Source organism: Mytilus californianus, unplaced genomic scaffold (genome assembly GCF_021869535.1).
Source record: "Mytilus californianus isolate M0D057914Y unplaced genomic scaffold, xbMytCali1.0.p SCAF_7, whole genome shotgun sequence".
Taxonomy (NCBI): Eukaryota; Metazoa; Mollusca; class Bivalvia; order Mytilida; family Mytilidae; genus Mytilus; species Mytilus californianus.
Genome location: NW_026262723.1, coordinates 92,796,125 through 92,823,018, shown reverse-complemented (window position 1 = coordinate 92,823,018; position 26,894 = coordinate 92,796,125). Strand labels below are relative to the sequence as shown.

Here is a 26,894-nt window from a genome sequence, read left to right as displayed (position 1 = left end):
TACATTAAATAATCAGTGCATGCTACATCCTTTGCCATTAATTTTATGAAATATAAGATGATTTAAGTGGCTTGACTCTGGAACAAAAAATTGTAAATAATCAAAATGAAACAGGATGTTAACCTAATTGGTTGAATTTGAATTTTTGTAATTATAAAACACCTATGATCTATGCATCACATATTGCCTGATAGGACCCCACACTAATTTAGAGTTTCAGCAATTAAATTTGGTTATTATAAAACATCCATTCTGCATCTCATATTGCCTAATAGGACCAGACACTTATCTAGTGTTTCATCAGTTTGGTTTTGTTATTATAAAACACCCATGCAACTATGCATCCAAATTAATTGATAGGACACGACAATAATTTAGTGTTTTGCATTGAAACTGTTTTGAAGGGATAAATAACCATCACTTATTTTATATTTAAATTCATCTATAATTCAAAATGACAATTCAGACAACATTAAAATCAATGCAGAACTTGCTTTTTCCATCAGTCTATACACTGTGTTAAAACTAATCAAAGCAGTTTTGTATATATTGTTAATTTTACAGACAAATGTATATCAATATGAAGCATGTCAATGAAGGGCCATTATCAATCTTTAATTTTTTGTTCATTTTATATAACTGTGACAAACAAAATGAGATATTTTTTGATCTGAAGATGGTTACTTATGCTGTTAAATGATTTACTACTAAGATAAAGAGGGGTAAAAAATATAATTCAGATAAATCTAAAATAAAACAATAATTTGAGTTAAATTTTTCTAATCTCAACTGGTAGCATAATACAATTAATCTTATTAAAATACAGATCCTGTGTCCACGCTTCGCTTACAAGGATCTGACAACATTCCATTCTACTTTCTGTTCTGGTGATTGTTAAATCAGCCAATGAAATTTCAGCCTCCAAATTATGGAAGGTGTGTATCATTACGACAAAACTAGAGGATCCCGAAAAGTTCTTTAAAACAGAAAGAGAAATGGAGTGTTGTTAGATCCTTGTAAACAAAGCTTGAACATAGGATCTGTTTTTTAATCAGATTGAACATAATAGTGAAATAAGGCTATAAAGCTAATATGTTTAATGTCATCTAGTATCCTAGAAAAAACAATTTATGATTCCATGATATCCATGCATTTTTTTATTACTTGATTGATTATTGTTGCTTAATGTCCACTAGAAAATATAAAGGCACATAAAGAAAAAGGTTAAAATTGTATCAATAGGTTAGATCTTAAAAGTGTGTCAACTAAGAGAAGGGTGCATAGTATAGACAGCAAATCAAAAACAAAGGTATACTGGATAGGGTCAGGGGTTTTCCTTTAAAATAGGCCACCTAGAAATCCCTGTCTGAAAAGTTCTGATTCTTCTAGGTGCAAAGAGTGTGGCATGTTCCAAACACATGACCTAGATTTATTATTGATTTTTTGTAACATGGCCCTACTTCTGAAAAAGAAGTTATTTACATGTACATAGAAAGCCAGTTTTAATACAAGATAAAATTGACAAGAAAATAAAATTGTATAAAGTTAATACCAGAAATAAACCAAATGAAGACTTACACTGTTTCGAATTTCTTGGTCTTTTTAAACAAATCATCTTCAAGGGTTGCAATAGGATTATCTGACAAGTTTCTGTGGAAAACAAGTGATTAAAACTCAAATAGTCTACCTGCTTGATCATTTTGTCCTCGTAAAAATCAAGTAGACCTTAAATCCATTTACACAGTAATCATATATTAAATCAAACTTAATCCTAGAAAACTAAAATCTAAAATTCTTCTAAGGATATTTGTCTCATTATTTATCAATAACTACAAGAAAAAGAATGACACAGAGATATGTCTGGTGACCTAGTTGAACATCTTCACAGGCAAGGCAAAAACATAAGTCTATTCACCTGTTACATTTCCAAGAATACATACAAGGATGGATAAAGGAAACTTCATATGCCCCATTCACTTATACCATAATCTTTACATTCTTTAAACCAGTAGAGCATTATTTTAGTTTTTTATATGAGGTGTATGAAGGTTATAAGAAACTGATAAGAGGGTGAAATCTCAACAAACTAGATAAACCCGCCACACTTTCATGTGCCTGTGTCCCTAGTCAGGGACCACTGCAGAAGTTGTTGAATGTCAGATCCTTATGTTTTCCATTACTTGGAGAATTGGGTGTTGATGGCAGACCTTTGATTGTTTCTGTTAAATTCATTCATAACTTGTATAGACTCTGTACGATCTAGATCTTGACATTTTTAGACACCTGTCTATTGATGAAGACTTGTAAATTGCTCTATAGATGTCTTTGTTATCTTTGTCTTTTGGTTGCTGTCTTGTTAATGTTTACCCACATCTTTGTAAACGATTCTTATATTGTTTCATGCTTTGGGTATTTTAGCCATTATGTTTCTAGTTTTATGTATATATTCGTATTTAATTATTTTATTAATCATATATTTGATTCTGGAATAATGCTTAAGGCACTTTATTTATAACTGCCACCGTTGCTAAAACAAAATATTTAAGAAATTGGTACAAAATAAGATGTTCATGAATTATAAAATGTTATTTATGCAATATGTAAGTTAACATGTAACAAATCAGTCATGTGATTTTACCAAATATAGGTAATTATTGTACAAATCTATATGATCTGAGAAAAATGAGAAAATACTATCAACATGCAATTGTTCACCTATAAAATGTGCAGATTTTCTTCTCTGAATTTGTATTTGAATTAGATGAATATTGATTAATACTGAAGTTACCCACAGAGCAACTGAAAACATTTAATTTCTGTGTATGTCATGCATTTGTCACAGCTTCACTACATACAAAATGTGCAACAGCCTAGTAAACTCTTAACCATAACCTAATCAATGATCTAATTTTTTATGTACACCTATTTTACTCACCTGTGTGTTCTACTTATAATGCACCGGTGTTACATGACATGTGCTTGCTTTTATATGTTTCTGACAAAATAGAAGTAAGGTTAAACTGCAGAAACTAATGTGACAATTCAATATATTTTCTACCACAGAATCAAACTCTAAATGTGAATCAGACAAACCAATGACATTGGGAGTGTTTGTTAGGTTTGTAGAATCAAACTCATCAGTAATATTTAGAGGGATCCATCAATGATAAAGCTGTGAATAAAACATAATGAACTATTAAGCCAGTCTGTTATACGTCTATACTTACATAGTTATCAAATCACTAGTATCATGAAAAGCATTTGAATGAATACTGTTTATATTATTCCCCTGTAGGTATCTGAAATACACAAAAATGTTACATGTCATCATAACCTTTTATACTATTATGCTGCTCCTAATATATTTGGGAGTCCAGTGGCTGATATTAGAATGCTTGATTTAATTCACTCATCCATACAGCTGCAAAACAAATATTTTTGTTTGTTTCCATATTTGAATTTTAAGAAAAAAATGACTATGGACTTTTCAAATGATCTGGGTTATTTTTCTACATAGTTTATGAAATATAACATCTATTTAAAAGAACAGCAGATGATATTACAAAAACGAAGGCATAATTTTATCATGCCTTATAAACTGCTTAATACTTGCTTTCAATTACTGCACACAATCTCAGAGATGATATCGTGTAATATAAAAAATTTTAAAAGTATTTGGTATGATTGCCAATGAGATCCACTAGAGACCAGAGTTAACTTCTTGATATACTCATTTTTAGTCTTTAGTGAACAGAACGGTAGATTATTAATGCAAATAAACTGTTGACACAGAGATATGTCAAGTAATCTCCATGGAAATGAGATGTGCCAATGCTAATAAAACTGCATACCAAATATCATTGACCCACCACTAGTGGATCCCCATAAACTGACCTAATCCCAAACTAATACACTGCTGATGCCACTGCCGCCAACTCCTGAAACAGCACCCAAATGAGACAACTCCTCTCCACCAGAGACCAAATGACATAGAAGTTAAAATCTATAAGCTACAAAATTTTTGCTATGCGTTTCTTTTTTATCTATTTACGTTTGACTTAAATGAGGTAATATTATATGAAACAAATCATTTAAAATCACTTTCAATGATAGCTGGTTCATACAATGCAAAATCCAGCAGTCAGTGGGTTTTCTCCTGTTAAATCCAAATATTTTTGGTTATTTGGAGAATTTGGTGTTCATTACAGATCTTTGATCATGTTAACAGCTTGTTTTATTTATTCCTGACTTTTTAGATTTGAGGTGATTGTCATTAATGCAGACGTTGACCTCTAGATGTTTATTGGTTATTAGTGTGATCATTTACCACTTTTTATTCAAATTTGTTTTGTTCTATGAAACATTGAAATAATCCTTAGTTGGATTTTCATGTTGTGTGTGTTAGTGTGTATGCCTGTAAATGACACTGTAGCTCCATATCAGCATTTTCTAACAAGAAAAGTATATGTCAGAGTACTTACAATTCCTCCAGGTTCGTCAAAAATGATAAATCATTGGCACCAATAGAAGTTATATTATTATCACTCAGATCACTGAAAAATAGAATAGAAACATTAAAATATATTATTGGCCCCAATAAAAATTATATACAACATGTAATTATCACTAAGATAAATGAAAAAATACAATATTTAAAACTAAATACAACAAAAAGCTCCAAGAAGACCTAATCCCTCCTCTTTACAATTCTTTATGATGAAGGCATTAGCCTATACTTTACCCTAAATACTTCCCCTTATCTATTGTTGAATACAGTATCTTGACTACCGGTACTAGATGGCTTTAGTTTTGTGTGATGTTTGGTTGTTGTCTCATTGGCATATACTGTAAATTCAGAAATTTTTGCATGCATTAATTATCGCACTTTCACAAAATACTGCATACAAGTGATGATATAAAAATTAAAATGTGAGTTGAATCTTTTGTGACACCTATACCATCGCTTTTCTTTAGCACTCATAAAAACATCAGCAAAATCTGAATTTACAGTACAGTAAACTCATGTAAAAATGTTTGGTTGTTGTCTCATTGGCATATACTGTAAATTCAGAAATTTTTGCATGCATTAATTATCGCACTTTCACAAAATACTGCATACAAGTGATGATATAAAAATTAAAATGTGAGTTGAATCTTTTGTGACACCTATACCATCGCTTTTCTTTAGCACTCATAAAAACATCAGCAAAATCTGAATTTACAGTACAGTAAACTCATGTAAAAATGTTTGGTTGTTGTCTCATTGGCATATACTGTAAATTCAGAAATTTTTGCATGCATTAATTATCGCACTTTCACAAAATACTGCATACAAGTGATGATATAAAAATTAAAATGTGAGTTGAATCTTTTGTGACACCTATACCATCGCTTTTCTTTAGCACTCATAAAAACATCAGCAAAATCTGAATTTACAGTATGCGTAAAGCTCAAAACACTTATACTTTTAAACAAAGTATCAAGAAGTACTTAACACAGTCCTGATAAGATTATGTTTTCTGCAATGTATTTGTATATTCATTATTTATATTTGTATTTGATTTTTTGACTACATGTACATCTTGAACAGCCTTATATCTTATCATGTTAGTAATATTACATTGAACTAATTGACTGTAAATTAACTATGTGTAAATATCTGTTTTTTTATTGTATTGTAATTTGTATGTGAGGGCCTCAGGGAAGATTAGTTTATTGTAACTAACTGAGTTTACCCTCTTTAAATAAAGAATTTATTATTATTATTATTATAAACAAAATTTCCTTTTACTAATATATACCATCAGTAGTTACTTATAAAAAAAAATAATATCATAACAAACAGGAGTAGACATTAAAACAATATTTTGCCTGTTTCCACTTTCTTGATTTTTATTTCATTTCAACATGAAAATATTATTCAGCTAACAATGATCATTAGACAGAAATCTTAGGTAGAACCCCTTAGTATGACTCAAGTCAACTTTAACTTTGGTTCAAATTTCTCCAATAGATTCTGACAATTGGATCTTTGAAAAAGAAACAGGAAGTTACATTTCATGGAACCTACTATTTACAATTAATTAATCATTTTTATAAATGATATTAAAAAAAACAGCCAACACAAGATTATTTCTGACTTATCTAATCTGAATGGATTTAGATGAAAATTTACAATGTACAAGGTATAGACTTACTAAATAAATCTGTCATGGAAAAGTTATCAACATGTTTGTCTTGTAACTAACTAAGATATGCACTAAATTCAGGTCTTTTTAATAATGGGTTGAGACCTAGAAAAAAATAGTTTAACCTCATGTCAGCGACTCATTTGAAAAAATACTACGAAAAAAAAAATCTTGTAAGTCATGAACACTTCAGTATAACTTACAATACATTTGTGTTGTAAGAGGTTTTGTGAAAGAACCTAGAGTTAGTGGTAATGTCTTTAGTTATTTAATATATCTTAATGCTTGTTGTCCGATAGGAAATTATTTATATTCTCTGAAAAACTTATTCACAATTTTTCTAAGACTCGAATTAAGATCTTTGCATACTGTATAGACACTTGTTGAATACTGTGTGAAGACAGCTGAAGCCTGCCTCCAGATGCAGAATTTTCTGGCTGTGTTGAAGACCCATTGGTGACCTTGGGCTGTTTTCTGCTCTTTGGTCGAGTTGTTGTCTCTTCGACACATTCCCCATTTCCATTCTCAATTTTATCTAGATTGTTTTGTTTATTTTGTGTCATTGGATTGCTGTGTAATTGAGCTATATGTAGATTTAGGTAACAGGACAAAAAACCATAATCCAATATCAGAAATATTTGGAGGTGTATAATATATTTGTAAACAATTATATTTTATTTTATTTTATTTTTATTTTATATATTTGTCACATACTTTGAAAACAATTATTTATTTTTATTTTTAAAGGTTAAGGTTTGCATTCTTTCTCATCTATATTCATTGGTATTACTTACAGATTTGTTGTTAAAAGATGGTAAAAAAAGAGAAATATGACCAGATAACTAAAAAAAATAGCTTCAAATTACTTAAATTTGGTTTAATAACATCATTCAAATTGTCTACCTTATAAAGATAGAGTATTCGGTCATTGGAGATAATTATTACAAAACTATATACAACTATATATAACACAAATCTATTTTTATTTATATTAGTCCTACTCCACAGTTGCCTCACAAAATATCTTAATAAATGATTTTTTTTGGCAAGACTATTCATGTAGACATGTGGGTGTTCATACTCTAAACAATCAAAATTTCAGTAAATCCTGCAATCGTCCATTTTACTATACAAATACAAGTGGCTAAAAAAACTTATGGGTTATTTTTATAGTGTATATCGTGGTACTCTGCTACTATTTGGAGCAAAAATGTTAAATTCTTCTTTTCTCTCAATTTACAATATAATCAAACTTTTTTTCTTCAATATATTCAATTTTAACAGAGCGTGCATCAAGAAGTATTCATAATTTTGCATGTCCTCTATTTTTTGGAAACAGATTAAGGTAAACAATGTTGCTTGTTTCTGGATCCTATTTGTTAGTAGTGTATGATCTTGTATTGCATGATTTGATTCACTGAATAAAATATTGTTTAAATTAATATGCCAATACTGAAATATTTTGACAAAAATTGGACAAAATATAGACTTGTTGTCATCCCTGATCCTTACTCATTAATCTAAACTAGTCTCTATTATAAGCCATACAATAAAATAGAATAATTTTGCATCCTTGTTAAAGTCATTATCCCTCAGGTCTGACCGAATTCATTGTAGCAATACTGCTGCTTTCATCACATTCTCAGAAAAGTAGACTAAAGATTTAAAAACAGGAATTCCCTCGACTAAAGGCTGACTGAAACCTTTGAAGCATGACATTCTATTTCACTAGTTATCACAAATCTGGACCAAAGAACATGTAATTAGATTTCCTCAAGAAATCGTTAGCTACCTACAAGGATAAATCAACATTTATCCTTCTAAAACATGTCAAGTATTGGTCAAATACTGCCTAGAGAATGGAAGGTAAAATATGGCAAACAGAATGGCTGACCTTACAAAAAACAGAACTGTAATGCTTAAAATGATATTATACATTCAAATGTCTACAAATATTCTCACAAATCACAGTTTATTGAAGAATTTGAAGGTGAAAATGCAGTGAAATTAAAATAAAATATAATTTTACAAAATAAAATAAAAAGAGCTAGTTGAACTAATGCTTAAATATAAGTTTATGTTCCTTTAAGAATTTCAACATTAAAGCTTTTCAATTTTATTGTATATAATTATAATGAAAAAAAGTTTCAAAATTTCCTTCATCAAACCTACTGATTTATATTAGAACTGGTTTCAAATTTAATATCAAGTTCAAGAATGACATAATTGACAAATTATAACTTTTATTAAAAGGACCTAGAAGAAATGTAAATATAGATTTTGCATAAACTTCGGCCTGATTCAGGTGTTTTCTCAATACCGATGATAAAGTTGTAAACAATATAAGACTGGGTTAAATCTTAAGTCATTAGTAATATCATTGAACTTAGTTTGATTTTATTACCAATAAAGGTTTTGGACTAAGACTTTTAACATTGATTTTAGACATAATTTAAATCCTTCTCATACTATCTTACAATCTGCTATATTGATCTTGCGAAAATCAAATCTTGACATTCATATCATTTTTATCGACCTACATTTTTTTAATTACTCATACCAAATGGTACTTGTCATGAGGGTTTATATGATCTTAGTTGGTATTTATTCAAAATTACATATCAGAAATTATAAATAGATTTGCTCATTTGTGTTTATCTTTATGATGTTATAACTTATCATGCTTATAGGCTTATTGTAGAAATGCAGCATCATGGCTCCATGTAGTCCCGAAATTGCTCTGGCAGCCTATTTTGGGACTGATGTGTGTGTGCCTTACACCCTAGCAAGTCCTAAAAAAGACAGTCAGATGTCAAAACAATCTAGGACTATAGAAATAACAGAGCCATAATTCAATCTTTATTATTTAAAGTAAACAAGCTTTGCTGCCTATATAGATCACCACTCTCTAGTTTTTCAAGGTTGTAATAATCAGCTGTGTAATAAAATGTATAAAAAAATATAAACAGCAAACTGTCCTTTTCGGATATAAAAAAAAAACAGCACTTAATTCTGATCGTCCAACAAGTCTTTTCATTTGATGTTATGTCGACAAAACCAACAGATTTGTAGGATGAATGAATTAACAGACTTTACTGTAGGTAAATGCATTAAATAACACTGTTGGCACAGAACAAAAAGTTTAAGGTTTCAATAATTTAGCATCTATTAGCAAGTCAAAAATAAAAGCCTTTAAAATGGACTTAAAACTTCACCAAAAGGTAACTAGTCGATTAGCCACAACACTCAATCCACTTTTTACATTACATGTCTGTCACTTAAAAAACTAATCAAATACTGTTGAATACAAAGTACAGCATGTATTTGAAGAGATTTTTACTTTTCTGATTAGTAATTTTTCAACACCTTTTAGTGTACCATGACAGCACTCCGTAATGCATAATACATTAATGTTTAGATCTTTACTTTATTTGTTCAAGTTATTGATTATATTAAACTAAGGATCAAAACATTTAGGCTAAAGTTCCGACTGAGACCCCCACCTTAAAATCAAAAAGATATGCATTAATAATGTTTACTAATCAAATATTATGGATTTTTTTTCCTTTTGCTGACATTTAATAATAAAACTCCAGGTTTTTTTTATATGGAACTTAAACACCATTTTGTATTTTATATTGTGTCGATTCAATATAAGTAAATACAGACTAAAACAAAAGTTATTTTACAGGTTATGGTGATCTACCACTTAAAACTAATTAAATCTCATGCTGAAATCCTTTGAAATTTCAACTTTTGTTTTCACTACATGTATCAATTTTTTTGGTATTAAAGATTGCAGTTAAGATAAATTTCATACAGCTTACTTTTTCCCATTAGATTTATCTGAATACCCAGTAATTAAATGAAAGGACATCAAAGTATAATAATATATATATATATATATTCATAGTATTATTTCTTTCAACTCATTACTTGGGGCTTCAAATCATGTGTTCAAAGTATGAATCAAAATTTTAAGTTATTACTAGAGTACAATTTATAGCCCTAATTTTGCTGTACTTAAGGTTCTTTTTGGTTTTATCAGCTTTTCAACCTTTTTATTAGGAATAGGATTAAGCCCTTGAGCATCAATGAAGATACAATAATTGTAAAAATGCATATCTGGTGCAGTAAAATTGATACTGTTAATGTTTTAACTCCAGGTTGATACCTCTGCTAGTAGACTATTAGTCCCACTGGGTATTACTAGCCCAGTAGCCAATACTCCAGTCTGGCATTAAATTACAGATATTGTTTGGTTGAAATTTCCTGAGTTAAACATTTTTTAGAACTCATATTAAATTGAGGAATGTATAATCCACATGCAAATCTCTGATTTTCTGTCAGGATTTTGCTATACTTTAGGTCTTTCTTGGTTTTATCAGCTCTTCCAACGTTTTTATAAGGAATGGAATTTTCAATTATTTAGGCCTTTAGCATCACTGAAGAGACATTAATTGTCGAAATGTGCATCAAGCGCAGTAAAATTGGTACAGTTGATGTTATTTAATACAAATAAAAAAAATGATTCAGAACAAAATTGACTCTGAATTCAAATATATCTAATTTTCATAATTAATCATTGAATCTGTGTATTATATAATTGTAAAAAAAACTATTTTGTTTAAGATGTTGTGCTGTATGATAATTTTGCCATATATGCCAGCCATTAGCCTATTTTTTTCTAAAATCTTGACAAATCTTTATCCTGCCATTTTAATAAACTAACAGTAAATCTGGATCATCAAGCAATAAGTTTCATTTTATTAAATAAAGCCTTATTTCAGACTATTTAAAATGAGATTGTGCATGTCATACAATTACCCAAACATACCGATTCCTAAATGCATAGTACTGTATACCAATTTACATCGCTAGATAAACCCTTGCCCTCTTCTTATGATTTTAAGGAAATAATTAGTCAAACTACCAATAAATCACATCCTTATAAAGTTCAAATAATCATCACTTTTCTTCTTAATCTGTAAATTGCAACTTTAAAATTCTAACTGCCCAAATGTGCAAATAATATTAAAACCATGTTATTGTGGAATCTGTGGTACCAGAGATCATGAGTATAAAGAATTTCTATTTTTTTGTTTTGCTTTAATACTAGCTTCATTGGGGATTTTATACACATGTTCATCTGATTACAATTCTTGAAGATAACACAATAAAGTGAATGCAACCCATAGACAAAAAAGACAGCAACTCTTTTCACAAAAAATCGATCGTAAGTTATACTGAAATGTGTATGACTTACGAGTATTTTTAATCTTAAAGATGTTTTATAAAAAGAACCGCTGATCTTCATCATTAAAAATTTTCAGATCTGAACCGAAAGTCCTAAATTTCAAAAAAAAATGTAAGCTTCATTTACTATCAATGTTGTTATAAATAAATGGAGAATGTGTCCATGGGACACAGATGATGCCCCTACTTGCATATAACGTTACAAAGGGCCATAACTCAAGAACAGTAAAAGTGACGCCACTCAAATTCAAACTTGATCTGTGTTTCGTGGAAATGAGTATTGTGTATGAGTTTCATAACATTTGGTTCAGGCAAACTAAAGTTAGAGAATGGAAACCAATTTCGGGACAAACGTACAGACGGACATGTACGTCCCAAAATTAGTTTCCGTTCTCTAACTTTAGTTTGCCTCAACCAAATGTTATGACAATATATACAATGCTTATTACCACAAAACACAGATCAAGTTTGAATTTGGGTGGTGTCACTTTAACCGTTCTAGAGTTATGCCCCTTTTCAAATGGAAAATTGCTGAATTTTTCGATTCCGTTCTCTAACTTAAGTTTGCTTCAACCAACTGTTATGAAACTTATACACAATGCTTATTACCACAAAACACTGATCAAGTTAAAATTAGGGTGGCGTCACTTTTACAGTTCTCTAGTTATGTCCCTTTATAAGGTTATATGCAAGTGGGGGCATCATCTGTGTCCCATGGACACATTCTCCTTTTATTTGTAATATAAAATAATCTCTAAAAAATATAGGTATTATTATTAAAACTCTGTATTTTCAAGTATTTGGATAGGGAAATGTTTAAAATGTAAAACTTTAATAGAGTAAATGGTGTGGTATACAAACATCTAACGTTGAATTTGAAAATAAAACTATTTTTATACCTGAATGGGAGTTAAAATTTTGGAGGACTGTTGTTTCCAAAATAAGAGTATTAGCTAATGGCAAATTCACAAACAAATAAAACTTATTCAACCCTTTAAAACTGTCTTAAGTAAGTGAATAAGTTACTTAGTCCATAAAACACTATCCTGCACAATAGAACCATGCATGGTAATTCTTATTGTCTTTTTTAAGGTAATCAAAGGTCAGAAGAAAAATGTAAAAAAATGACAATGAACGAGATTTTGTACCCTTTTCAGCTCAAGAGATTTCCATGTCATGTAACCTGACGACACTTAGATAATATTAGTGAATAAAATACAGGCAATCTAAAATTACAACATTGATAGAAATGATTTCATATTACAAAATATTACAAATAAAAGGAGATCTTCCAAATAGGAACCAAAAGTGTAAGTCTATTGTTATGAGGGCTGTCAACCCTTAGTAATCTTAATTTCAAGGTTCAATACTAAGTTCCGATTTCATTTAGGTTTTTATTTCCAAAGTGCAATCTATGTCACTTGAACAAAAGGAAATCTATATATAAATATCCTTTTTTTTTTTCTTTTAAAGATTATTATATCTTTGAAACTAAAAAGAGAAAAATGGATCTATTCTTATTAAAATATAAATATCAATATAACTAATCATTCTTAATTTTGTTTCGTCTACTTCTTAATACTTTATCTTAAAACTTTAAATACTAGCTTTGAACAACTATATTAGTATGTAGTACTTACTTTGAAATCAAATGGAAAAATTTTGCCAATTCAATAAATTAAATAGTACCCTTGATATTTCTGATGATTTTCTTAAATAATGACATTTCACCTTATCTTTAAAAAATAAAATAGATATTAGTATTATTCTATAAAAAATATATTGCAAGTCATTTAATAATAATACACTCCTTTCACAATTGTCAAAACTTATAATAAAATTTTTTCACATTTAAAATATTTAATTTTGCAATATTTATATATCCGACTGTCAGAACAAATAAAATGACCTTCAGTAAAGGTTTTCAGTTTTTGAAGTACAATCATTACTCACCTAAATGAAAATTGGATAAGTAGTTCTAAATTGAACAGAAAAAAAAAAGATCTTCATAAACCATTAAATATATATAGGCACAATGCAGTATGTACTTTTAGAAACCCTTTTTGAAAATTCCAATTTAAAAATGAATAAACATAGATGTCTAACAGAAACCTTACAACATAAAATTAATCAGAAAGAGACATAAGCTCTTCAATGACAGACAAGTATTCACACCATATGTATCACTTTCTCTGCATTGGCAAGAGTTTATAAGATGGATGGATTGATTGATAGAATGGTGTTTTAACACCACTTTCATCACTTTAGTGCTATTTCGTGGCGGTCAGTTTTTATTGGTGGAGGAAGCCGGAGTGCCCAGAGAGAACCACTGACCTTCGGTAGGAAAACTGACAATCTTTATAAATTAAGATTGGAGTAGAGCGCATCTGCCACATGCGGGATTAGAACTCACAAGCTCAGTGTTGACAGGCTAGTGATACAGTAGAACGACTTCTTAGACCACTTGCCCACCATGGATGGATGGATGGCTGTTTAATATCCAGTGGCAAATTAAACGCATATTCAGGACCAGAACCTGATAATGTGATATGAGTTCACATGTTAAACAGTCCGTAGGAAGACATGTCACTCTATCCAGACACATTATTCTGACTGCAAGCCGAACAGTCTTTGCTCTTACAGTCGACCAGTCTTTGCTCTTACTAGTAAAAGCTGTGTGCTTAGCGAAGAAGTAGCATAAATATACCAATTTTCAAGTCTTTGGATTGACAATTTTATAAGCTGTCAGAATTATTTCAACTGATGTGATCAACCACAAGCCTGTTGCACAAGCCAATGGAAATGTAGTAGGACCAGTTACAAATTTCTTAAGAGGAGTTACAAGCCTTATAGACACACATTAAAAAATTGATTTTGATTTTGGAGCATAAGTTCATAAAATAATCATGAGGATTGTTAAAAATTAAAACATGTTACACAGATTAAAAGTGGCTGGGTTGTATACAAGTTTAATGAGTACTGAACCATCCCCTACCATATCAGTCTTCGGAAGAACCTATCAACTCCATCAAGATAATTCAACAGTACATTTTATACATGCAAAATTTGGAATCATATATTTAGAATTAATCAGGTCAACTATTCTTTAGATTTTCCAACACAGTGTTTTAAAAATAAAATTGAGAATGGAAATGGGGAATGTGTCAAAGAGACAACAACCCGACCATAGAGCAGACAACAGCTGAAGGCCACCAATGGGTCCTCAATGCAGCGAGAAACTCCCGCACCCGGAGGCGTCCTTCAGCTGGCCCCTAAACAAATATGTATACTAGTTCAGTGATAATTGACATCATACTAAACTCCAAATTATACACAAGAAACTAAAATTAAAAATGATACAAGACTAACAAAGGCCAGAGGCTCTTGACTTGGGACAGGCGCAAAAATGCGGCGGGGTTAAACATACCACTCATATCGGCACCTTTACCATGAGTTTGAGTTTCAAGGAGAGAAAATTTCATATGTAAAAAAGGTCCCAATAACATGAATTAAAAGTGTGTCCTGGGCAAGAAATCGTCAGTTTTCAAATATACCAAATATTCAGATTATTTATCAAACATATTGGTTCAAATAAATTGTATCAAACTGAAAGTAAAAGGTTCAGTATTAATATTTCAAGTTCATTCACAATTTTAATCTCAAAACTATTGTTTAAAATACTTAGATCAAATGCCCCTTTTTTCTTTATATTTTTTCTAGTCATTCTGCCTACCTAATGTTTGTATAAAATAACCAAGTGTAAATACATATCCTTTACACTTAATTTACAATTATATTTGTTTTTATTGTATAAAAGATTTAAAAAGGTTATTTCTAAGAGGGAGGTACTGTCTGTTTGTAATCTATGAACAGACTATGGTATATTGGGTCCATGTTTTAAATTTACATTTTTTTGGTTCTGATAGTTCTGATAGGAGACAAAACATGTCTTTTGTTATTACAGATTGTAATATAACAAATCTACAAAAACATCGGTTCCTTACAAATTAATTTCTTAGCAGATTGAACATGATGATTTACGCATCACAAATGTGATTGTGCTCTATATTTTCTATACATACAATAAGAATAAACCATTATCATATTTGAAAGGTCAGCGTGTTCATGTCTTAAGTGGTAATATGCCAAAATATATTGATGAAAACAATAAATTATTACACTAAGGTAAATTAACTGCTATATAGATGTTAAATAAACTAAATACTAAGGTCAATTCAGGACTTGATAGTCTTCAAACTGGATTAATATTCAAAATAAAAAACAATATAAATTATGTTTTTTTTCTCTTATTTTTCCTACTCAGATGCGCATCTAAATTGTTTGGTGTTTATCCAACTATTTATTTGACTTCATTTCTCAATATAAAATATTACAAATATCTACCAATAAAATAAATAGATGTCAAAAATTGTAACATACTTAAAATTCAGAAATTAAAGCATTCATTTATTATTGCAAATCCTTGATCTTTGGTAAAAATGTGAAATCTTATTAATATGATTGCAAAAATTTTATGAAGAATATCACTATTAAAATCATGAATGCCAATTTTTGTTATTGCGAATCTGGTGCTGTCACATATTTCTTATTACATGTATTAAAAATATCTGAATAACTTACAGTAGGAAATCACTTTCCAATATCACATGGAAAGAAAACAAGATGTTGAGATCTTCAACTGTTGACAATGGTACTTAAGTTATCATAAAAGAAGCTCTAAAAGGCACCCAAATCAGTCTGACTATAGCCAGCCCCACTATCCATTTGAGTTTGTTTGTAGGCCCCATTATCCTCTTGAGTTTGTACTGAGGCAAGTGGACAGTGGGGGCTGGCTTTAGTCAGAATGCACCCAAATTGAATGGGAAACAATTCAGAAGAAAAGGCTAAAAGACATTTTCTGTTAGTATTTGGAAACTTTTTTTTATAACCGGTATCATTATTATTGCATGTCATATTCTAATATTTAAATTTATACATATATATATACTGTAAATTCAGAAATTATTGTGTGTGTTTATTATTGCGATTTTTTTTTAAATAGGAAAAAATGTGAGATTAATTATTGCGATTTCAGGAAAAAGTGAATAGAAATATATCATAATGCGAGGTCTTATTATTGTGATACTCATGCAATCGCATTATTCACATTAATAAAAATATCACAATAATTTCTAAATTTACAGTATATACATTATATTTCCCTTCTTTTATTTAAATTTTTACCATCAAATGATTGCAATGTTGAAAATTTTCACTGACAAAACATCTAGCCACTTATTGAACTAACTATGACAATACTTGAAATGTCATATAATTATCATTCAACTCATCCATACCACCTATTCCTTATCACAGCCAAACATCAAACCATATATGTATTCATTGAATGTCCTTGATCAGATATATTGACAACTGTTTTGTTTCAATCATGTCTAACTAGCACAAGGATAATACCAATCAAACAAAAAATACAGGCATTTAAATTTAAAAGCAGCACTTAATAACAGATAAACATGCTTTATGCAATCTATGGATTTCTTTTGGACTGATTGTGGCTTTCAATGACTAGAACTAAGACCCTTAAAAACAAGCAAACTCCCTGTACTTGATGACATAGCTAATAGACCTCACACTTCCCTTCACAACATATGTGAGAAAGAACTTCAATGACCACCATGTTAATAAAGGGTTGGAATGGGGTACCATGAGCCCTCATAATGATTAACAGTAATTTTTTTTCAACAATGCTAACGTTAAACATATTTTTCCCTTTGACGTTAGAGATTGCTCAAAAATATAATTGACAATAGTGATTGAAAGTTTAGACTCTTTGACGCTAACGGTTGAGAAAAGCGTATGTTTAAAACTTGACGATAAAGGCAATTCCTACCCTGTAAGAGTGCAATTTGCTGTCACTTAAACAGATCTGAAATCATATAAATACCACAAAAATGGTAAACAACAAAAAACACTAAAGTTTAAAAAATTTAGGTTAATACCACTAGGCTCTAAAAATTGAATATGCTACATATACATGTACATCAAATCTGTTGAAATAATCAGTAAATAACTAAAAATACTGTGTCGAAATCTAATCAAGAATAGTTGTTGTGCATCAAGATTCCATCTTACTATATTTTGTTTTGATCACTTTGGTAAAAATTCAAAAACTTTCACTTGATTTTGTGCTAATAAATTTATGTAATAATTTTATAATTCGCATGTAGTCAATACTGTCATGTTACCAATAACTAATATATCCTGGCCTATAACAACCACTGATCCTATCATATATCATTACAAACACACCCTAGGACTTTATCTAGTTTAGTTTTGGGATATTTGCTCTTTCTGTGAACATCAAACCTATTACAAATAAAAAAAATTTAAGTACAGGAACTATTTCACAATCTTTCTTATGGGGATATAAATTTTTATAATTTCTAAACTTTAAATAACTATCATGACTATCGCACATGCTGTGCATCCATATTAAGCCACTTGTTCTATGACTCAACTAGGATTAAGACTAGAAAGTTCAAAGCTCTGGGGGCCAATTACTATGTAATGAGTGGTAGGGATGAGCTGCTGGAATCAGTCATTATTTCAAGCTTCATGAAATTAAGATGATTTAGAACTATTGCGATAGGTAGAAAAGAACACAACTCTCCCATTTCAAAAACAATTCTTCAAAGTTTTTTGGGAGATTTTATCTGTGATTCTCTTTGTTTTAATTAATCATATATACCATGTATACAGTTGCCACCTATAAGTACATGTGAGTAAATTACAAGTGAGAAGATAATTTTTCTTACACGCGAGATGATTAAAAGTACATGAGCAACCATCCAGTCTCAAGAGCGACACCTAAGATTATATAACAGATAACAGATTAAGATGAAATATATGAAAAGGTTTCTCATTGAATCACAAGTATCCAAAACTTATCAGTTGTCTAATTTTTCACAAAACCTCAGATATAAATGCATCCGAGTCCATGAAATAACCTAACCATGATAGCTATGTGTGTTTACTCTTTATAAAAAAATATATGATAGGGAATATATTTTTGTTTTCCAACTCAGTCCAAATGATGTCTTGAAAGGCTATTTGTATTTTATGCTGTGACGCCTGAAGTAGTCAGGCACATCAAATTTTAAAAGCCTTCCAAAAATATCATAATTATTTGGATGAATTCAAAATATATAAAATTGATGGGGTATTGGATCTCACTCCTACCAGAGACATATATACATATATATGTCTCTGCTCCTACCAAGGATTTGTATAGTAAGATCTTACTATAGTCTATACAAATCCTTGCCCCTACCACAAAAGATTGAAGTGACCCTACCAAAAAAAATGATTGAAGTGACCCCCTTCCCCGAGGTTCAAAGCATGTATAATTCAGCGTCAGAGAATTATTTATACAATGGTTCTATATGTATTTGATACTGTTTATCTGATTTCCAAAACATGCAGTAATTTTGTTTGGTTTCGATTACATTTTGACATGAGGAATACACAAAATATCTAATAAACCAGGCCAAGGAGCTAGAGATGTGATTGAAGGATTATAGCGTTGAAAGAAATCGAACTCAGATTTGTTGGTTCTCGTCCGCACTATTCGCTGATCTAGACGAGAAGACAGGACAGGTACGCTCTCTTCGCAACCAACAGCGACGGATACGTCTGGGGAAAGAAACGACATCACAGGATTAAAAAAAAAATCCGTACATTGCAGATTCCGTTCCTCCCTATAACAGTAAGTTAAGTCAAAACTATAAGAGGCCTCAGGGTGTGGATGGGGTTTACAGAATAGAGAATAATGGGCTAAAAAAATAAAGAATAGAGAAAAATGGGCAAAAAAATAAAGAGTATAGAATAATGCGGTGCTAGAATATAAAGAATAACTGCAAAAAATAAAGAATTGAGAAAAAACAATGTCCAGAATTCAGGAATCAAGTAATTACAGAATAGCCTTTATTAATAGCCTACAGAAATGAAGGACCCCATCCATACCTCATATAAATTGGCTTTAATATCAAATGTTTCCAACTTGGAAGCTCCAGATGCACATTTAGTCAATTACTGCTTCTGTCGGTCAGAGACATTTTATACATATATATTGTATTATATGTCATTGTGTCGGTCACGTCCGTTTCGTTAGATCAGAGAAATATATAGCATTTATTCGTTTGATCTGAACGAAATAAGACTTTTTTTAACATCCGCAGAATTTAAATGAAAAGTTTGGTTCACACAGTGACACTGGTCGTGTAGTTATAGAGGGAAAACTGAACATGTCATATCCCCATACGGAACAATGGACGTGACAAGGCCAACTAACCAATACCGTTACAATTTTTATAGAGGTTTGATCTCCGGACCAATATCCATTACTTTAAAGACTGCAGTTTCAGAGCAAAATGAATTCGGAGTAGCATCTTTAATGTGATAATTATATGTAAAAAAAAAATGTTAGACTGAAAGTGTTCTGTTCTGACAACAGCCATTGTACAACTACGTTTTGGTTCTCTGGTTGTCATTTCTTATTGATTTGTATATATATATGTTGTAAACATATTCATCCTCGTTCAGATGGTACGTCAAATATATAAATAAAGATGAAAAGAATATTTTTGAGGTCTGTTATATGGTATTTTAATATGTTCGATGGTGTTCGGCAGTGTGCAGTGGTGCTCGGTGGTGAAAAGACCTACCGGCATCTTATAGCCATGTGTTTGCTTGCCATGAACACGATGCAATAAACTCAGTCTGGTAATGAAACACTTTTATATACACGAAAATGAGGCCCCTCATGGGGATGTCCAAGTAATCACATAATCACAAATTTTTTGCCAATATAATCACATAATCATTAATTATTTTTTTCAACAAGATAATCAAATAATCAAAAATACAGTCCTAGATTTTCAAATAATCAAATAATCATGAAATATTTGGTCTGGTAATCAAATAATAACTATAAAAACGGCAAAAGTAATCACATAATCCAAAACCCCATGACGAGGCTCGAAAATTGAACTAACAGACCAGAATGAAGACTCTGGAGCCAAATGATTGAAATAAAAAACGTATATATATGAGTAGAAGGAGAGAATTCAACAAATGATATAATAGTGGTTTTGCATTCCGTGCAAACCATCTAATATCACTTTAAAGGCACAAAGGGCAGATATTATACATAATCCCGTTTTTTAGTTGGATTTAGTAAAGTTGTATAGAAGCTATACTCACTGAACGTCGATGACAACAGTTTAAAGTCGCAAACATTCTAGGAGTCTTAGTGATTACTCTACTTTTGTTTGTTCAGTTCTACAATTTTTGGGGGCGGAAGTATATTTTTCACTGAATGCAATTCAAGAAAACTTTTGCTATAGCCAGAACATTTTGTATTGGTATTTAAAAACATAAAACACATACATGAAATAAGATTCATCGATCATATTTTAAAGTTAAATTTATTTCGTTAAAGAGTTATTAAGCAATTGTTTATGCTAACTTCCGCTTTGTGATGCTTGATACTAAGTATTTAAAGTCGTATTGTTTGTAAAATTATAAGATATCTTAATATATAGTTTATTTACTAAAATAATAACAAAACGATACAATGAATTCTAATCGGCTTTCAAATAAATCCTACAAAATTTGATGTGAAATTAAATATAATGCAAACAGAAGTTCTATAAGAAATATAAATCTTTGATCAGAGATCTTATGTATTGTTAACCTAAATATTGTACCTAAACACTGTATGTACTACTAGCTAATCGGTTTTAATATGACCATGCAAGAACAATGTCAAATCTGGAGTTACATGTTTAGGACACATTTCAGTTGTTACGAGTCACTGAATGAAGCATGTCTAAAACTATGAATAACGTTTATTTCGAGCAATTTCAAGTCCATTTTGCATCAATTATGTTTCGTTTCGAATAGTGATTTTATTAAATTCGTCCTGCAATCAGTCATTATGCTATACAATTGCAATTGTACAAATAAACTTTAGATTATTCGTATATATTGTTTCCTGATATCCTACTTCTATACGGCAGAGACATGTGTATATATGTCTCTGTATACGGTAAACGTCATTATATGTGTTCTGAAGCAGTCGGTGCCTAGGCATTGTCGATTTTTTTTAAAACATAGTCTGGATCCTGGCCCACTGCCCTTCCGATGCAAAGCAGAGATTTGGACAGGATCACAGACTGTAGAAATTTAAAAAAAAAACGACCGGGAGTAAAAACGGTGCGTTTAATTCTTAGCAGGATAAAACAATATTCGTGTTCTTATAGTTTAAAAGTGCTTCTGACCTATATTCTGTTTTAATTCAATCTGATGCTTATTTCATGTCAGAGAGTTTCTACACATGCAGGCGATGTAAGAAACAGAGTTGTGATATACTTTCACAGGTCTTTTACAGCCCCGACCTTTTTGAAAATGATGTTTCCAGTTCCGAAAAAAATCTCGAGTCAATCCCTCCCCTTACAGAATTGTCGGAACGTTTTTTAGAATAAAACCCTACATTGATCTCAATTACCCTAGAATTGAAATATAAGCACTTCTAGAATCTTATTTAAAATTTTAAAACACAACGGCTCCAAAACTGTGAGTACTTCCTGTCTTTATACAACACACACAACCGACCATTTCCTTAACTAAAACTAAAAGACAATTCTTAAAAAGATTCATTTCATTGCTTTATATTGAGACAAATCAGATTTTTTTTTGTATCTATACTAATACAAACTGGGTGGGTTTTTTTTAGACTATACTTGTTTTTCTAGTGGCTACATAGCTTACAATATAACACTACAGTTCTTCGCATATGTATGAATCTAGCCAAGAGAAGTTTAGTGAATTTTTTTTTAAACATTGATTGACTTGCTGCAAAGATTAACACTTTTGAATTCAGCCGCTGAGCAAATTGTAACGGACCTTTTTTTTACATTAGCACTTAATAGAAATACATCGAGAAAACCGTACATACATTTATAAATATCAAGACGTAATACTTATAATATAATGTTTGCTTCGGAATGTAGTAAAGATAATGTAAAAGATAAAAATGTTTCTCAAAAAACATATAACAAAGTTAAACAGATGATTTAAGAAAAAATGTGACTTCGAAGTGACTTTTAAATCAATATGGTTACCAACTTCAACAAACTATTGGTCGTGTGTCGTTTGAAGGGTTACTTTTTTCCCATTATTCTCGAATCACCAATTTTCCCACAAATGAACTTTAATTAAAATTTGTTTTCTACCATAACCAAATGATACGTTACATGTGTTGTTCTCAATCCCCCTTTTCTTAGATTAAAACTAACCCAGAGTATGAAAACTTTGCTTTTTATGTTTCCAAATCTATCGTGATATGTATAGAGACTTTTTGTTCTAATTTCTAGGGGGAGTATAATTTGTCAATTTGATCCCAACTAGATCATTTCCTTGCACATTCTACCCGTATGTTATTGACTTTGCGAACCCTAAGATAGCATATAGATTGTTTAAAAGTTTCATATGCTACACGCATTTAAATTGAAATTATCTCCTAATGGATCCCGTCGGGTACCAGAGGACACAATAAAACCTAGACTTTTTTTGTTAGTTCGATCTGTGGCCTCGATTCTATTCAATAACAGTTAATCATTTAGTGTATTCAAGGCACATTGAATCATTGAACGGTCTTGAAAAGTAAATTCTCCCCTGTGTTGTGTTCAATAAAACGCTGCACCCAATATAGAATGGTCATATAAAGAAAAGATCAAACACCGAAATCTATCTGAAAATATCTACATGACCTGGTTTATATGGCAATATGGCAATATGATATTTTTTTAAGTTTTGTCCTCTTTATTGTGTACATGTGTAGTTTTCCTATTTTTGTGCCTTCTCACTATTTTTTCGTCCGTTTCGCCCAATTTTTTCTGCTTTATAGATCTGCCGTCTTGATTCATGCTTTAAGCTGTCCGCTCAAAGTTTAAGATACAATCACCAATCTTTTACAAAAAAATTCAACTCTTTCATTGCACAACATAAGTAAATCAATATTACTTATGTATAAAAAGGAACCGATTTAACACGTTCTCGTGTAACACGATGTGTATTTATTATAAAAATGAACTATACTCATATACTGTGGTTCATTTAAAATTCTGACGACATTTGTTGTACAAATAATTCATACATTCAAAAGAAAATTTCAAAGTTGTTAATTATCACAAAAGCAGAAACATATTTAACAAATTAAATATGTCAATACATAGAGAATAACATTTATTTGTAAATTAAATTAAATTTTCATACCCTTATCGGTTATTTCAGTTTTATGAATTTGAAATAGTGCCAAATTCCAATCGATATTTGTAAACCTGTCAACGCTGACCCATGGAATAAAAGAGCACATTTCTTAAACACTATGTGTTGGAAATCAAGCCTTTTGAATTACATAGCTTGGTCAGATATAATCTTATGTATTGGGCAACGTCATGGTTTGTTATAAAGCAGGATTTGTGAATAGAAAACACCGACTTAAATAAATTACAATTTTATCTTAAGAGTATTCAACATTTATCTATGCTTTCAAAAACTTGAAAAATTGTATATATCTTTGACTTAAAAATGTAGATAAAAATAAAGAGAACAAGTCTGACAAAACAAGGCCCTATATCATTGATGCTTCATAAAATACTATATAGCTTTGAAAATAAATATTATTACTGACTATCATTGCTAAGAAGCTAAAACATGAAACCTACTTGTCTTCAATATCCATATACTTGTAGCAGACATCTGTACCTAACTTTAAGTTCACTTATGAAATGTCGGTTGTTTTTTAAACCCCTATATTTTGAGTTGTCAGTAAAAAAAGTTAATCTGATCAGATGATACTTCATATTTTAAAATTTTACACTCAGACGTTGTTGAACTTTAACTCATTAGTCTGTAAGAGGAAAACTCAGGATAAAGGCGGCTTTACTTAAAACTACTAAAAACCGAAAATATGGAGCAACTGACGTGTTAAGTAACCTTCCTCTATTCGTACAAACTCTCCTTCTATTATTTGGGAGAAACAAGAAAAAAGACAAAAAAGAAATACTAGATCATGTCCTGTTTTTTTTTTTATATGGTAATATACAATGTAAAACTTCACTATGCCATTTGAAGATAAAAAAAAATCACAGCATGTAAAAAACCCTAATTATATCTCAAAATTTCAAAATAAGTTTTTGTATATTTTGTTTATTTATGAATAATTTAATTTTGGATGTAACACGTCTTCTGATTGGCTGAAAGTGTTTTGTCTATCAGCTCATAGACATAATTTTGTCATGTGACCGAGACGTTATCAACGTTTTTATCATGATTTACTTCTTTTTAGAATTAAATTATAAGAAATGACTTTAATATTTTTTCTGTCTATTCGAAATAACATAAAAAATGTGGTGCACACTTTTAAATAACCAGTAAATATTCAGTGTGCACCATATTTTTTATGTTATTTCTTCATAGACAGAAAAAATATTACAGTCATTTCTTAAATAAACTCAATGGCATGAAAAGTAGTTCTCTTTGATGGACAGTTATTACTTATATCTTCAGTATCATTCATATAGAACAATATTTCAATGTTTCAGTCGTCCTCTATATGCATGACATATTTGCCACTGGAATTTAAGCAGACAACAAATAATCAATCAATGTTTCCATTACAACCTCTTCGAAGCTACTATAATTTCTGAAAATTATCTTTATTAAGGAAAGCGCATATAAATGTATTACATACAATTAAAGTGAGTTATACTGTAGATTACTGGAAAACTTAACATTTTCAAAAACTGAGATATTCGAGATGGCTAAAAGCTATACGACTTAAAAGTGTAAACGACCTATATATGCCCGTCTGTTCGAACCCGTCTTGCGATAACTCAATTTTTTTTTTTTTAGGTTTTTAGGGGGGGGGGGGACATGTGAATGTATATAACATATGTTTAATTAATTGTATTTGCAATTAACCCAGAGAATGTTGTTGAAAAAAATATTGCAAACTGTTCACAGTAGGAAACATTCTGTTGACTTGTCTGATGTATAAAAACTATTTGAAAATGCCCATTTGAAGGAAATTTCTCTATTGTTTTAGAAGTATTCTTAACAAGAGGCGCCTATCTGGATTAATATTGTTGAAAACCACATAACTTATGTCTAGAATAGGGCAATACTGAAACATTAAATGAAACTGGCTACATAAAAAGAAATGTGCGGATTTTTGAAAGTTCACTCAACTCATAATTTTGGCCCAAAAGATCTGCAAAATTTTTACTGCGATAATGTTATCAAAATTTGATGAAAACCTTTTTTCTATTTCGTTTAAACCTTATTTTTTGTATTTCTTGGCAAAATTTAAGACAGTTTTCTGAAAAATTAACAATAACGCCACCCGGCGCCAACAAAAATGTTGCTGAAATATTCTTTATAAATCATATTATTCATTTGTAAACCAAAATTTTAATGGAATAGGATGGCGCCGCATATGAAATTATTTTAAAAAGTTTCCAACTTTCCGTATAGTTTTTAATTGGCCGCCAAAATCGCCATGTTTGCAACCCGATTTAACATTAAACGAGGGTTAATATAGAAATGTAGATGTTCTTCCAATCATCAAAATATTTCGCCTTGTAGTTTCAGAGGGAAAGATTTTTGAAAATTGGCCAATATTGAATTGAATTGAATCAATATTCGCTTTACTAAGCGGCCAAGTTTTTCGTCCACTCAGAAACAAACAGAAAAATGTGGAAAAGTCCTTCTATACATCATTCATGTTGAGTTTTATTTACATTGACCCATTGGTTTCATAGAATAAGACAGTCAGAACAATGTAACACCAATGACGCTATATAAAAATAAGATGTGGTATGATTGCCAATGAGACAACTTTCACCCAGAAATCAAATAGAAGTTAGTAACTATAGGTCACCGTACGGCCTTAAATACAGAGCAAAACCCATACCGCATGGCAAGCTATAAAAAAAAATCGACATTACAAATGTAAAATAATTCAAACGAGAGAGCAAACGGCGTCATTTAAGAACAAGACAATAAAAAAAATGATATACAGCAACAGATGACACCCAATCCTTCCCCTGACCTGGGACAGTGGTGTAACAGCACAACTATATCTTTGCCACCCGATCAACATTAAACGGAATTTAGTTCGTTAAGGATCTCCCAGTCATCCTGTAAAGTTTCAAAACATTTCATATTGTAGTTTCAGGCATGATTTTATAAATCTGCCAATCAGAATCAAAGATGTGTTTGGTTCAATCGAAACTAAATCAGCATCGTTTGAAGAAGACCTTCAATACATCATTCCTATCCAGTCTGCTTAAAATTGACGGTGTA

At 30.5% G+C, this 26,894-nt stretch overlaps 2 protein-coding genes across 10 annotated transcripts in view; one reads left to right on the top strand and one right to left on the bottom strand.

Moving 5' to 3' along the window:
- Nucleotides 1-26,894, top strand: part of LOC127708661 (ankyrin repeat domain-containing protein 50-like) — a 267,995-nt gene that overhangs the window by 92,108 nt on the left and 148,993 nt on the right. The window lies entirely within an intron of this gene.
- Nucleotides 1-26,894, bottom strand: part of LOC127708634 (polycystin-1-like) — a 91,569-nt gene that overhangs the window by 60,522 nt on the left and 4,153 nt on the right. For 5 of the 6 annotated variants that reach the window (XM_052213659.1, XM_052213661.1, XM_052213660.1 and 2 more), the window contains exons 3-5: nucleotides 4,482-4,553; nucleotides 3,228-3,299; nucleotides 1,579-1,650 (exon numbers count right to left, since the gene is read on the bottom strand). In XM_052213659.1, the coding sequence (XP_052069619.1) occupies nucleotides 1,579-1,650; nucleotides 3,228-3,299; nucleotides 4,482-4,553 (216 nt within the window). The remainder of the gene's footprint in view (nucleotides 1-1,578; nucleotides 1,651-3,227; nucleotides 3,300-4,481; nucleotides 4,554-26,894) is intronic. The other variant, XM_052213663.1, reaches the window with a different exon arrangement.